At 36.5% G+C, this 14,468-nt stretch overlaps 2 protein-coding genes across 3 annotated transcripts; one reads left to right on the forward strand and one right to left on the reverse strand.

Moving 5' to 3' along the window:
• Positions 1–2,784: 2,784 nt before the first annotated feature.
• LOC117622183 (protein HIGH ARSENIC CONTENT 1, mitochondrial) lies at positions 2,785–4,254 on the reverse strand. Of its 2 annotated transcripts, none has more exons than XM_034352771.1 (6): positions 4,117–4,254; positions 3,916–3,993; positions 3,583–3,656; positions 3,369–3,439; positions 3,212–3,278; positions 2,785–3,085 (listed from the first exon to the last, which is right to left on the reverse strand). In XM_034352771.1, the coding sequence occupies exons 1-6, from the start codon at positions 4,131–4,133 to the stop codon at positions 3,030–3,032; spliced, it is 363 nt and encodes a 120-aa protein (XP_034208662.1). In that variant the 5' UTR covers positions 4,134–4,254; the 3' UTR covers positions 2,785–3,029. The 2 variants fall into 2 exon arrangements, with proteins under 2 accessions (XP_034208662.1, XP_034208660.1); XM_034352769.1 differs by having other exon boundaries at positions 3,225–3,278; positions 4,117–4,250.
• Positions 4,255–4,871: 617 nt separating this feature from the next.
• On the forward strand, positions 4,872–14,430 carry LOC117622182 (probable aquaporin NIP5-1). Its single transcript, XM_034352768.1, has 6 exons — positions 4,872–5,008; positions 5,137–5,556; positions 5,639–5,700; positions 5,818–5,986; positions 7,578–7,641; positions 14,306–14,430. Exons 1-6 carry the CDS (start codon positions 4,946–4,948, stop codon positions 14,317–14,319), a joined length of 792 nt encoding a protein of 263 aa, XP_034208659.1. The 5' UTR covers positions 4,872–4,945; the 3' UTR covers positions 14,320–14,430.
• The last annotated feature ends 38 nt before the right edge of the window (positions 14,431–14,468 follow it).

Raw genomic sequence — 14,468 nt, forward strand, 5'->3', positions numbered from 1 at the left:
AAATTTTTGTTAAAATTAAGTGCACTAAACATGAGAAAGACGTGTATAAAACATTATTAAACGAGAAAGTGTAAAAATCTTTATGCGGGTAATAACTTTGGAAAAGTAAAAAATCAAAAAGGGACAGTAGATACTCGAGCAATGGCCAAATAATAACATATAGGGCTCTTGGGCTATGGAGAAATTTAGTTAAGACACCCAAACGAGTTCACAAAAGCCTTAATAAATATAAATTATTATATTTTAGGGGCTTTTACTTTAATTTTTTATACATATGAAAATACAAGTAGTAATTAAGGTAATTCAAAAAGGCTACGATATTGCTCAATTACATATATTAAATAAAAGAAGTAGATCAAAAAAGAAAAAAAACTAAATTTTTTATAAATGGGATTAAATTTTCTTTTTTAAAAGTACAGCCGCACGGCTGTACTATTTATATATTTAAAAAAAGGAATGCCCCAGCGCATAGGTGCCTCGTGTCACAGCGTACTTAAAAAAATTGGGGAAAATACGTATAGCCGCACGGCTATACTATTCCTAGAAGAAAATTCAGAAAGAATCCAGTACAGCCGTGCGGCTGTACTCTTTTTACACCAGCCAAGGCCTATGCGCCACGTGGCAAACTGTTAAGCCAGGCGGCTGTACTATTTTTGATTAAAAGTTTTGAAAAAGAGTATAGCCGCGCGGCTATACTATTTTTGATAAACAATTAAGGAAAAACTGAGATTTTTTTTTAAACATATGTTATTTTTATTCAATAATATGTTAGAATTATGTGTATAATACGTGAATTTTACGCCTTACTGAAATTTTTGTTAAAATTAAGTGCACTAAACATGAGAAAGACGTGTATAAAACATTATTAAACGTGAAAGTGCAAAAATCTTTAGGCGGGTAATAGCTTTGGAAAACTGAAAAATCATAAAGGGACAGTGGATACTCGAGCAATGGCCTAATAATAATAGATAGGGCTCTTGGGCTATGGAGAAATTTAATTAAGACACCAAAACGAGTTCAGAAAAGACTTAGTAAATATAAATTAATTGTTTGAATTAATTATTTTGGGGAGTTTTATTTTAATTTTTTATATATATTAAAATACAAGTAGTAATTAAAGTAATTCAAAAAGGATAAGATATTGCTCAATTACATATATTAAATAAAAGAAGTAGGCCAAAAAAGAAAAGTAAAGAAATTAAATTTTTTATAAATGGGATTAAATTTTCTTTTTTAAAAGTACAGCCACACCGCTATACTATTTATATATTTAAAAAAAAGGATGCCCCCAGCGCATAGGTGCCGCGTGTCACAGCCAACTTAAAAAAAATTTGGGGAAAATAATCCAGTATAGCTGGGTTGCTATACTCTTTTTACATTGGCCAGGGCCTATGCGCCACGTGTCAAACGGGTACAGCAGGGCGGCTGTACTATTTTTATTTAAAAATTTTGAAAAACGAGTATAGCCGGGCGGCTATACTATTTTTCATAAGCAATTAAGGATAAACTGAGATTTTTTTTAATATGTATTATTTTTATTCAATAATATGTTAGAATTATGTGTATAATACGTGAATTTTGTGTCTTACTGAAATTGTTGTTAAAAATAAGTGCACTAAACATTGGAAAAACATGTATAAAACATTATGAAACATGAAAGTGCAAAAATCTTTATGCGTGTAATAGCTTTGGAAAAGTAAAAAATAAAAATGAGACAATAGATACTCGAGTAATGGCCTAATAATAATGAACAGGGCTCTTGGGCTATGGAGAAATTTAATTAAGACACCCAAACGATTTCACAAAAGGCTTAATAAATATAAATTAATTATTTTGTGGACTTTTACTTTAATTTTTTTTTCTAACCAAAGCTTATGACTTCTGCCTCAAGTAAGAGCTAACTAAACAATAACATCTTTTCATCAACAGGATCTAGTTCAGTGGAAAAAACACATCAACATCTTTTTAAATGAATTACTTTTGGCTTATTTGTAGCAATGGTCCCTCAACTATACTCGGAGTTACATTTTGGTCACTTAACTCCAAAAATAGTTACATAGGTCACTCAATTAGGTGTTGTGTTGCACCATTAGTCCTTCCTTCAAACTCTATTAAATTTTATGTCAAAAATGAGGGTAAATTCGAAAATTAATCCACAACCCTCCATTGACGCAACCCAGTCCTTGCTTCTCGTCTCTTGTACCAAAATTTGGGCAGAAAAAGGAAAAGATAAAGACAACTTGATTGCTTCTCCTCCCTTGTACCAAACTCGCCACCCAATCCTTCCTCCCTCCCCAACCCAACACTCATTGTAAACCATCAACCATAAACATCCATAAATGTAGAGAGAGAGAGAGAGAGAGAGAGAGAGAGAGAGAGAGAGAGAGAGCACTTCATGCTTTCTCATGTGAGCTCATTGGAGATTTCCATATTTTTAAACTGCTAATAATTGGATTTAAATTATAGGCTTTTTAAGTTTTTGTGGGAAGGTAGGTGAGGAAGAGATGGGAAGGTGAGAATTGGGTCTAGAGTATTTTGAGGAATACGGGCGGGGGATGGATGCCCAATGTGACAGAGAGATAGGGATTGGGATTGAGTGACCAAAATGGTGCAATACAACACCTAATTGAGTGACCTCTGAAACTATTTTTGTAGTTGAGTGACTAAAATGTAACTCTGAGCATAATTAAGGGATCATTGCTACAAATAAGCCATTACTTTTTGTATTTTTATTACTTGAGATTACTTGAAATTGTTAATGAATTACGCCTTACTCAAGCGAGGTCCAAAACCAATTTACAATAGAAACGTGATCTTAAGACATTTCACAAAAAGTAACATTACATGTACGACATTACAAATCATATTATTTCAACTGAAATCCACTTACATCCCGTGAATCCCACCTCTATAGAGACATATCGTGGTACTAATCGTTTTATAGTTTGAACAAATTAAAGTTGCATAAATTTCAAGGACGGAACTTGCATGCGACTTTTAAGTCTTCAGTGGGTTTGTCATGGGCAAGTTCACTGTCCACCCATGCAGAGTAGCCCCCCTCCATGTTCGTCACATGCTGGAAACCCTGCAATTAAATTTCCAATTTTGATAAATTTTCCCCTTCAAATTATAATTTTATGAAAAAAATAATAAAAACCAGGAAAATGAAATTCATGATATAATTAACTGATAAACAAAGGCAGGCCAGTACCAGAAAAACTTACTTCATTGAGAAGATCAACACAAGCTTTAAGTGATCTGCCTCCACTGTTGCAACCCTTCAAATAAAAAGTAAAAAAAATTCGGGACTGATCAGATGAGAGTTCTCGTGAAAGGAAGAAGGAAAATCATAAGTTTTATAATTATACCACGACCAAGTGGTCCTGTTTCTTGAGAATTGAGGAAATTTGGGTGAGAAATTCAGGGTTTTTCACTCTACCTGCTTATTAACACAAGAAAACAAAACAAAACCTAATTATTATCATACATATACATCTCATATGGATGTCCGCACTTTATTATCATGCGGATGTCATTATAAACAGAGACGAAAGCAAGGAGGGCTAGTAGAAAATACATTACCTTCTTCTGTGATGAACATGTAAGGACTGTTCAAGGCATTTTCAACGTGGCTCTTGTTGAACTCCTCAACGGTCCTATTAATATAAAAAATTTCTTTTAGCATTGGATCAGAAAGCGCAAAAGGATCATCTCTCATCGTTTTCTTTTTTCTTTTCTAAATCCTGTGAAACTCAGCCGAAACTGTAATCAAGACTTGATTATACAAATTAATAGCTCAAAAATCAAGAACCCACAATTTTTTTTCTTCTTCTGTTTTTCTATGTCGCATTAGTTTTGATCTTGAATTGAATTAAACTCATGGCATTGATCCCTTTATTTCAAGATCAACCACACCTGACATCCAGATAACGGTGACCTACGCTGAGGAGACCTTTTGCGGTGTAGACGTCGATGCTGGCAACATCTTCAGGCCTACAAATTAATAAACATAACTATTAAAATATATTTTATAATTAATCTGATCACTTGCACTGAAGCAAAAACCTTCAAGAATCAAAACTGCTTGCAAGATTTTTTCATATGAAACCATCTTACCTTTTCATGGCAGCCATTGTTCGTATCTGCAGATTTGACTTCAACTTCGTTTGTTGAACCCTAAAGAAATTTTAGTAGAAGCAGAACAACTTCACCATTGTTAGAAACTTAGAACTGCCTGCCATGTCTCTATATATATAAAAGTATAATACACATTTGACCTTATGTTCTCTCCAATTATTTTTCTCTGTAGATAAATTTAAATTGATAGAGTTGACATTACTCCAATTAAATCAATTAATTCTTCAAAGATAATTTTTTTTAGTTCACAAGTTGCTTCCTTGAACATGCAATACATTGGCCACCTAACATTGCTTAACTTCCTGCCCAAGCATTTATAAATAATAATAAAAAGAACCATTGACTTTAAACTGATATATACCAAAACGTAGCTTGATGTGAAACTCCAATTAAATCAATTAATTCTTCAAAGATAATTTTTTTTTAGTTCACAAGTTGCTTCCTTGAACATGCAATACATTGGCCACCTAACATTCTTAATTTCCTGCCCAAGCATTTATAAATAATAATAAAAAGAACCATTGACTTTAAACTGATATATACCAAAACGTAGATTGATGTGAACTTTTTATTTTTAATTTTATTTATGTATCTCTTTCTTTTTTCACCTCTTATGATTATTATATGATAAGAGGGGTTGGCTTTGAGTTTTTGACTTATGCAAAGCACTCAGGCAAGCATATCATATGCAGGCATCTACTTGCCTCCCTTCCTTAATTCAGCTCCACCTTCACCATAAATTTATAATCTGTATATAAACAAAACCCCAACTAGTATTCTACTTCTCTTCCTTCATCCTTCTTCCTTAATGCCTGGAGGAACCAAATGCTTTTCCAGCTTCCATGCTCCCAATGTCACCCTTTTCAGGAAGGTGCGTACTACTAAACGAACCCCTAATTTGATTTTTCTCTTTTGAAATCAAATAAAGCACATACTTGGCTAGCTAAGCTATATATTAGCACTAATTAATCACTAATATATCGCTAGCAACTTTTACAGCTTGGGGCGGAGTTTGTAGGGACCTTCATCTTGGTGTTTTCAGCAGCGGCAGGACCTATTGTGAATGAGAAGTACCATGGTGTAGAGACACTGCTAGGCAATGCGGCATGTTCAGGCCTAGCAGTGATGGTCGTCATTCTGTCCACGGGCCACATCTCCGGAGCACACTTAAACCCATCGGTCACCCTTGCCTTCGCAACGTTTCGACACTTCCCATGGTCCCAAGTTCCCCTCTACATAATAGTGCAGGTTTCGGCATCAATTTCTGCAAGTTTTGCTCTCAAGGGTGTCTTCCATCCCTTCATGTCTGGTGGAGTTACGGTTCCTTCAGTGACCCATGGCCAAGCTTTTGCACTCGAGTTCATCGTCACTTTCATTCTTATGTTTACCATAACTGCCGTTGCCACTGATACCCGTGGGGTATATATGTCATTCAGTGCTCACTAAGTGCTAGTTGGGTCACAAGATTAGGGTTTGATGATGCATGTGTCTCTATATACAGGTAGGGGAGATGGCAGGTGTGGCAATTGGTGCTACAGTATTGCTCGACATTCTTGTGGCAGGGTGAGTAACCTTTATTCTTGTTTCTTTTTCTGCTGCTGAAAATAGCATGCATAGAAAATTAAATGAAAATTATTTAATCTTATAGTTTATCTAAATAATATTATATTTACATAGCAGGCCAACTACTGGAGGTTCAATGAATCCTATCCGGACTTTGGGTCCAGCTATTGCTGCAGGAAATTATAAGGGATTGTGGATCTATTTGGTTGCACCCACATTTGGGGCCTTAGCTGGAGCTGCTGTCTACACAACTGTGAAGCTCCCAGACAATAAACCTCCAAACCAGGTTAGGATTTCTACTTGTTAGATTGTAGGGTGATTGCTTTAATACCACTTGTTAAAATTTAGGAGGTGTGAGTGATGTTGCTCTGATACCGTTGTTGGTTTATGTGGTGAAGGGGTTTAGGACAATAGGAGAATAGTTGAATAAAGTAATTTTATTACATTGGAGGAGAATAGTACATAGGTGTAAGCTAATTGGCCACCACACTTGATTTAGATTAGTTTGGGCTATTTGGCCCTAGCTTGAGTTCTTGTCTTCAAGCTTCTTCCATAGGTTGGGTAGCTAGTTCCCTCGTGGATTGGGAGTTGTAGTGGTTAACTCCCACCATGTAACATCTAGGGAATATATATATATATATATATATATATATTTTTTAAAGGCAACGTAAGCAAGCTTTTGTTCTTTCCTTCATTCTTCCCCCCTTCCCTCTTATATTCTCTTCAAAAATCTGATTTTGGGATGAGTTGTTCATCTATTGGAGGTGAGTCACCTAGTCTAGGTTGAGGATATTAATTGCATAAACTAAGATAAGTTTGGGGATGAAAGAAATGAAATTTGGGTGAGGAAGAGAAGGGAGAATAGGAGGAAGAGAAGAAAAAATTCTCTAAGGTGAGTCAATTTCGAAAAATTTGGTTTTTACTTTGTGATTGTGTGATTTTAGTCTCTTAAAGAATAATTTGAGTCATATGAGTGTTAGGAAAAATTGAATTGGAAGAGGTTAAATTTCTATTTTCAGGTTGGGTGGATAGAGCATTTTTCAAGTGTGGGTGTTGTTGATTTTGGTTTCATTTTGAGTTTTTGATGAGTTCGATTGATAGATATGAAGTTTAGAAGTGTTTTAGAAGCTTTAGGAACAACCTGGGGGTGTTAGAATGATTGGAAACGACTTTGAACCAAATCTGGAAAATGTCATTTTCTGGAAATTTTCAGCCCGCGAGCCTCACTTTGGCTCTCTTTTTCTCCCAATACTTTGAGTGTTTGAGGAATTCAATTGTTGGGTTTTAAACTAGACATGGCAAGGAACAAAAAAAAAAAAAAAAATTGGTTTCATCGAATTTGGTTGAGTTTTGATAGGTCAAACACATGTGCAAAGTTTGGAAGAAAAAAAATCTGTTTTCTGTAGAAAACCAGCCGCGAGCCCAACTTTGGAGCTGGTTTTCTCCTTTTTAGTTTCGTTTTCATTGTGATTTGTTGGGTTAGAAACTAGAGATATCAAGCTTCAAAACCATCACAAATTTTTCCATTTTCTATAACTTTTGTTTGGTCAAAATGTCTCACAAAATCTGGGATTTAATCTGGAAAACAGAGGAAGTTGCAGGATTTTTTTATAAGATGATGAATAGTAACCAGAAACAAACCCACTCGCGGCTCCGACGAGTGTCAGCGCATGGCGGCTGTTCCGGCACCCTCCGACGCCATATTTTTAGTCCATCCAACTCACTTTCTCGATCCGAGTCCAATGGTATAGATTTCGGGGTCGTTTTGAGGGGTTTAGCTTGGAGAGTGGGGTGCACTCTCTATGTTAAGAGAGAAAATTATTTTTATAAAATTAGATTTTCTAACTTCATTTATGTTATTTATTTTTCAAATCTAGGAACGGGAGATAACCCAACAACCTCCGAAGGGTAATTTCGTCATTTTAGCTTCTTGGACACAAGGTAGGGTCTCTAACTTTTTCCCCAATAATTAGACTATATCACTTTTAATCTTGATAGTATTAAAATATAAATATCTTGTTGTTTTTCTTCATGGATATTGTTAGATTAATACTATTGTTTCGTTTTATAAATGTTTGTATAGTATTATGTGATGTTGGATGAATATTACTATCCATGTGATTAAATTTAAAATATGATTATTTTACTTATTTGAATTATTATCATTCTGCGAAGATTAATGAATGTTTGAGCTGCATTACATATGGAAAATAAATACAATTGTGTTGGATCTGTGTGTAGTTTAAGGTATATCTAAGGGGTGGGAGAAGGCTTTAGATATATCTGAGTAAGAAAAAAAAGTAAAATATATTCAAGTGACAAGAGCAGGGCTTGAATATAATGAGGTGATGGGAGCAGGGCCTTTAATGAAAAATGAAAGTTGAGAAATTCGTAAACAAAATAAACATGGGGTAAGGGACGAATGGGCACTAGTTTATATTTTAGGGTATTCGGAGCCACAGTGGTAAAATGCATGGTATGGAACATGCATGTTTGATGCCTTAAAGTATGAATTAGTGGGTTTATAAGGGAGTGAGTTCATGACATCATCGCATGTGCATAACACTTTTATCTCGTAATTGTTTAATGCATGTCACTGTGATTAGCGGTGATAACTGGCTTTGAAAAGGGAAGGGGGGGGGGGGTGAGGAATGTTACAGTACTCTACTGGGCATTAAAATACTCACACCCTAATAGATGTTGCAAGTTCCAATGAAAATCCTGAGGAAGGAGAAGTTGCCACCAGAGGACTATATCAGTGTTCCAATGAAAACCCTAATAGATGTTACAGGTTCCAATGTAAAATTATTAAGGAATAAATTGTTGGAATATGACTCTAGTGTGTGTAACTAACTTTGAGCTACAGCGAATCTGACTTTGTATTTATTAAATAAGTTTGTAAAATTATTGGCTCTATTTCAATCATATCATAGTTATAGGAGTTTGTTTATATAACTATGGTATGATTCATGCCTTAATTCAGAGATAATCCCTATTTTCGAATCGGGGCGTACACACCACCTTTAGTTGATTAGCTAGATAGCTAGCTAGTGGGGGAGGCCTTGAGCATAGGTGGGCAAGGAGGTCGCTTAGGCCTTCTCCAACCCATGAGGGCCTAAATCCAAATTTTTCCCCTCCAAAAAGTAACTATTTGGGTTTTGCTCAGACTCAAATTGTTTTTTCTCCCAACCCTCCGGACTCAAATTTTAAGTCCACAACCTTATTAAATTGTTTAAGAATGGTTTAAGTCTAATTATTTTTTTTATGGATAACTTTTCTTCATTCAATCTCTTTAGATAACTTCATAATTAAATTTTTTGAACAATTTGACCTAAAAAAATTGAAATTCCACGAATATAATTTGACATAGATTAATTTAAAATATTATTTTGACCATTGGATTTAAATTTCAGCCGTTGGATCTTTTTTTTTTTTTTTTACCATTAAAATAGTTTAGATTTAATCTAGATCGTTGATTTAAGTTACATTTAGAATATTATAAAAATTAAAAAAAAAACAAACAGCAACAACAGCTTGACAAGCATACAAACTTGAGCAGCACAGCAGGTCAACTGGGGCCCACGTCAAATTCTGTGAACATGGGACTGTTTTAGGTGCAGTGGGCTCCATTGAATAGTATTGGGTCCAGGCAATACTTGGACCCATATTTGGGTCCAAATTTTGGGTCCTCCATTTTCTTGGGTTGGGAGAGATTTTGGGCAATATTTTGGATTTAAGTCCTTGGGTTGGAGATGGCCTTAGAGGACTCAAACCCAAAATTTCACCCTCCAAAATACAACAATTCATGTATTTTTAGGACTCAAATTGTTTTTTCCTCCAACCTTGCGGACTCATAATTTGAGTCCGCAACTTTATTAAATTGTTAAAGAATAATATATCTTATTTTGTTGTTGTGGTTAATGTTTTTTTAGTTAATTTTTGCATATTACTCCATGATTTATTTTTTTGAACATTTTGACATAAATTTTTTGAAATTTCACGAACATAATTTTATTAACAAATTGATGGGTATTTATATAGAGTTTAGGATATGTTTTGAGGTTGCATCCAACTTAGAATAATATATTTACTTATTTTTACCTTTGGATTTAAATTTCAACTATTGGATTATTATTTTTCTCGTTGATCCAGCCAAAATTTAATATCAGCCGTTGATTTCTAGTGACAGGACCCAAACCAAATTCCGCTTTGGAATTCGAGTTGAACCCTGTGCGTGTCCGACACTTGGCAAATGTCGGGCACAAATGACCTATTTGCCCTTTTTCTTGAAATTTTAACCTTGACTCCTACCGAAATTTTGGCAGAGTCTCCCCTATACTTCGTTCGATCCCAAACCTTACACCTGTCAAAACGAGCGCAAGTATCCAAACAACCAACAACCAGCACTTCAACAAACATGCCAAAAGTTCCAATCTCACTTTAGGGCAATATCAGAGCAGTCTAATAGTAGAAAGGTAAGTTAATTGTTTTACACACCATCGCTTTTGTACCAAGAAGGAGCGGAAGTCCAGAAGGCCCGGTGGTGGATATCCTATGCACGCTACAGCCTGGGAGGGCAAGACATTTGAAAATGTGAGTGAACAAAAATAAAGGTTCATAAAATATCTAAGAATATACTAACCCCCATTGTAAAAATAGTGAAATAAATCTAAATACGTATTCTGCCTTAGGCATTATATGTAAATCATATTCGAACTCGATAATTCTCGCATAAAAGCAATGAAATCAAATACAGTTGAGTAAAACTGAATATCTAAACTATCTTTGAAACATATTAAAATCAATGCAGTTACATATTTATAGAAATATATGCAATCGCTTTCAAGAGCAATAAAACTTGCATGAAAGCATTGAAATCCAAAATTCGCATAAAAGCACTGAAATCAAACCTGCATAAAAGCAATGTACTCAAAACTTGAATCAAACTGCAATCAATCAAAACTACCACTCGGATGTACCCCTGTAATTCCGTCAATTCCCCTGGCAGGTCTCGGCGACACACAGTCTATCCGAGCCACAAACTGGCAGGATACAGGGGACTATAGTCAGCCTGATCCGCTGGCAGGTCTAGGTGACACACAGTCAACCCAAGCCGCAACTGGCAGAATTCAGGGGACCGTAGTCAGCCTGATCCGCAATCCTGGCAAGTCTCGGTGACACAAAATCCACTCGAGCCGCAAATCCTGGCAGGTCTCGGGACACCAAGTCAGCCAAGCCGCAAATCTTGGCAGGTCTCGGGACACTAAGTCAACCGAGCCGCAAATCCTGGCACTCACGGTCCGAGCGTCCCCGAAACTCGTGAGGCAATGTCAAGTGCACTGACAAAACTGAAAATAGATTGGATGTCCGTAGACATTGGTCTAACTGAGGGTAATCACCGTAATCGGGTACATGGTGGTCTAAAATACAATATTTTAGGAAAGTCTGCTAAATAACTGTATTTCAGTAACTCTGAAATTAACTGCTATTTCCTCTGGTATAAATCTTAGACTCTGCTTTTATATTACTGGGCACACTCAGCTAAGCAATGTATAAATAAGATATTTAATTTCACCGACATGCCAGAAAATTATAATGAATAATACTTATTCAAGATCAAATAATGCAATTTATTTATAAAAATCATTTAGAAAAGAAAAGTCCACTCACTCCTGGTCCGTGCTAGCTAAACCCTCTGAAGGTCTCTCCTGCGGGCCTGCCTGGTCCCGGGTGCCTGGGTCGACCAACATGAATATTTAATTAATAAAATTGCTCGGTATAAGTTTTTAAGTAAAACCCTGACCCCCGACTTCTAAAAGTGCGTGCACTAACTTCAAAGTCATTTTCCTGCCTACTTAGGTATTTCAGATATTTAAAATCGTCTGAAAAGACTCGAGACTTTACTAAGCAATAAACTTCCACATTGGTCGATACGGAACCCCGTGGGGTCCACGACCTCCAATTACTAGTCTGAGAGTTCCTTTAAGTTCCTCACATATCAGGAACCAAGTTTGGACGATCGTGAAATTATACAATTTCCAAACCCTAGCCCCAGGGTTCGCAATTTCTGAGTATCCGGGACTCCGATTCACAATCCGTCAAATCCTACACGATTCTAAAATTATCCGGAATAGCATATTTGAAATTGAGCGCGATCCAATGGTTCAACAATACCGAACCCGAAAATCGCACAATATGAAAATTTCGTTCGGGGCTCAAACGGTATCCAAATTGAGATCTGCGAAACCCCACGCGCTCGTGACAACATAAGGATCACAACAAGACATAGTGCCACTGCACTACCCTCACCCACACGCCCCAGCACGCGCCGGCAGCGATGGGTGTCTAAAGCGATTTCGGCTCGCCGGAAAAACTTCAAACCACGGCTCCAAACTCCTACCCTAGATAAAACACCATATTTGGAGCCACTTTTTTTCTTGAACCTACCTCAAAAAGTGGCTGGAAGTGGCCGAAAACGGAGGCCGAAAATCGGCTGAAACTTCAAGCTCAAAAATCTAATAGCTACACTACGAATCGATATAATCCTACCCAACAGGCAGCTAGAACAGCTCGAGAGGTTCAAGATCCATACCTGGGTCGACGGAAATGGTGGTCGGAGGAGGGAGATCGACGGCGTTGAAGTTTTGGCGACCTCCCGGCGGTTTCTGCGTTTTCCGGCCAGTACCGGTCGTTGGCGGGCAGGGGACCGGTCGGCGAAGGGAGATGACTCGACGGCGGTTCGAACGCCACCGGTCCCGTGGCCGGTGGTGCCCTGAGGCGGCGCCAGCGAGCTCTAGAAGGTGGAGGGGCGGTCTGCGCCCAAGAGGAGAGAGAGGGCTAGGCTGGTTTTATAGATCCAACTTCGAAATATTTACGGTTGTGCCACTGAGACTTTTTTGACCATAACTTTCTCGTTACAACTCCGATTCGGATCCACTACGTGTCTATGAACTCGTTTCACCGTTCTCTACGTGATGGCACAAGTGGAATTGTCAGATTCCTTCTCGATCAAAATTCACCTTTTTCTTAATAAAATATTCCGATGACAAAATCGTCTTTTCGCAAACTAAATTATTGATAAAAATGAATTTTTGGTTTGGGTCATTACATCTAGCCTTTAGGTTTGAAAAAAAAAAATATTGAAAGAAGCTCATTTGAAATGCAGCCATTGAAGTGCAATTTTTAAGTTGCCTAGGCTTTGACATGTGGCCAACAACTTGGGGTAGTGGGCAACAGCCCATCATTTGCTTCAAATGAGGCTCTACATGGCTATTGTTTGCCACGAATTGGGCCCCACAAAAATTCTGCCTGGACTAGAATATGGGACCAAATTCCGCTCCATTTTTTAGTCAACTCCACCCCTCCAAATACATGGGTTGGAGAAGATTTTGAGCTAAAAATCCCGAATTTTGGGTTTTACCTCCCATAGTTGGAGATGGTCTTAGGGCCTCCAAATTGGAAGGACCCCCAATTTTTATAAACCTCTTTGTGTGTGTGAGTATATATATATATATATATATATATATATATGTTACTTAAAAAATGGTACTAATTTAATATTATATTAAGCCCAAGTACTACTTTTAAAAAAAGCCCAATTATTTACTCTAAAACTAAAAATGAAAACTTATTAATGTCCAATTATTTTTTTAAAGTTAACCATTTTAATAAGTTAACCAAATTGAATAGGTTAACCTAGTAGCATATACCTTAGCAAAAACAAAAAAAAAACGTAGCAGCATATAGGAAATATGCTCTACTCAACACAAGAAAAAAAAAAAAGCAATTTATTATTGAATCTCTACTACAAGAGGAAATGCAAAGTTAATTGATACTACTTTGGCATCGAAAAATTAAAGACGGGTCATGTTTTGATGCATTTTATAAAGTTGTTATGTGAATTACATTTTGTTTTTTTTTTTTAGGTTACAATTTTGACATTGAGTTCATATAATTTTTTTAACTTATAAATTTTTTTTTTTGCATAAACATACATAGAGAGTAGTATGCCACATTTTAATAGTTCCCTTAGGGCCTCCAAAACCTTAGGACCACCACTGCTAGCTAGTTTAGTTTGCTAGCTCACTAGCTTAGATTTGGATAGCTTGTTTGCTCCCACATAGATTGGGAGTTCTATTAGTTTACTCCACATTTCATTGTATCTAGGTTGCATGCCTATTTATAGGCTTGATCAACCAACATGCTTTGTTCCACCGACTTGGGATGATTAACCCCAGCCACATATGTGTGGCTTTCTCTAAAATAATCTTCATTCTTCCCATTGGTTTTGCCGAGATAAGTAAGCTTCTCCAATAGTTTAGGCTCATCTCAAAGCATTCTAGATTTCTTCACACATTTCTTTAGCACAAATGTGCATTATTTTCTACACCACTGCTGCCAATTAGCCCAAACTATCAATCATGTTCAAGTTATTTGATCTCCACTTTCATTTGATCATATGTGTTGGTGTGTAATAGGTTCACAACGCCTTTAATCGTGACGATATTTCAAACTAAGACTCGATCGGGCTTTAATTATATATGTAGATAATCATAACATGAGCAGACTTAGTTTCATGGACTATTTGATGATTATCTTATTACAGGTCGCATCAGATGAGCTTGTTGATCCTAAACTCTGAACAGTTGATGAGCCTCTATTTAGTTTTGTATGGTATCTCAAATAGTTAAAGCTTATTAGAAATTGCAAGGGCTTGTAGCTCAAATAGTTAGGACCATCTATCCTTGTCCAAGGTTTGATTTTCCCCT

This window comes from Prunus dulcis, chromosome 3 (assembly GCF_902201215.1).
Source record: "Prunus dulcis chromosome 3, ALMONDv2, whole genome shotgun sequence".
Taxonomy (NCBI): Eukaryota; Viridiplantae; Streptophyta; class Magnoliopsida; order Rosales; family Rosaceae; genus Prunus; species Prunus dulcis.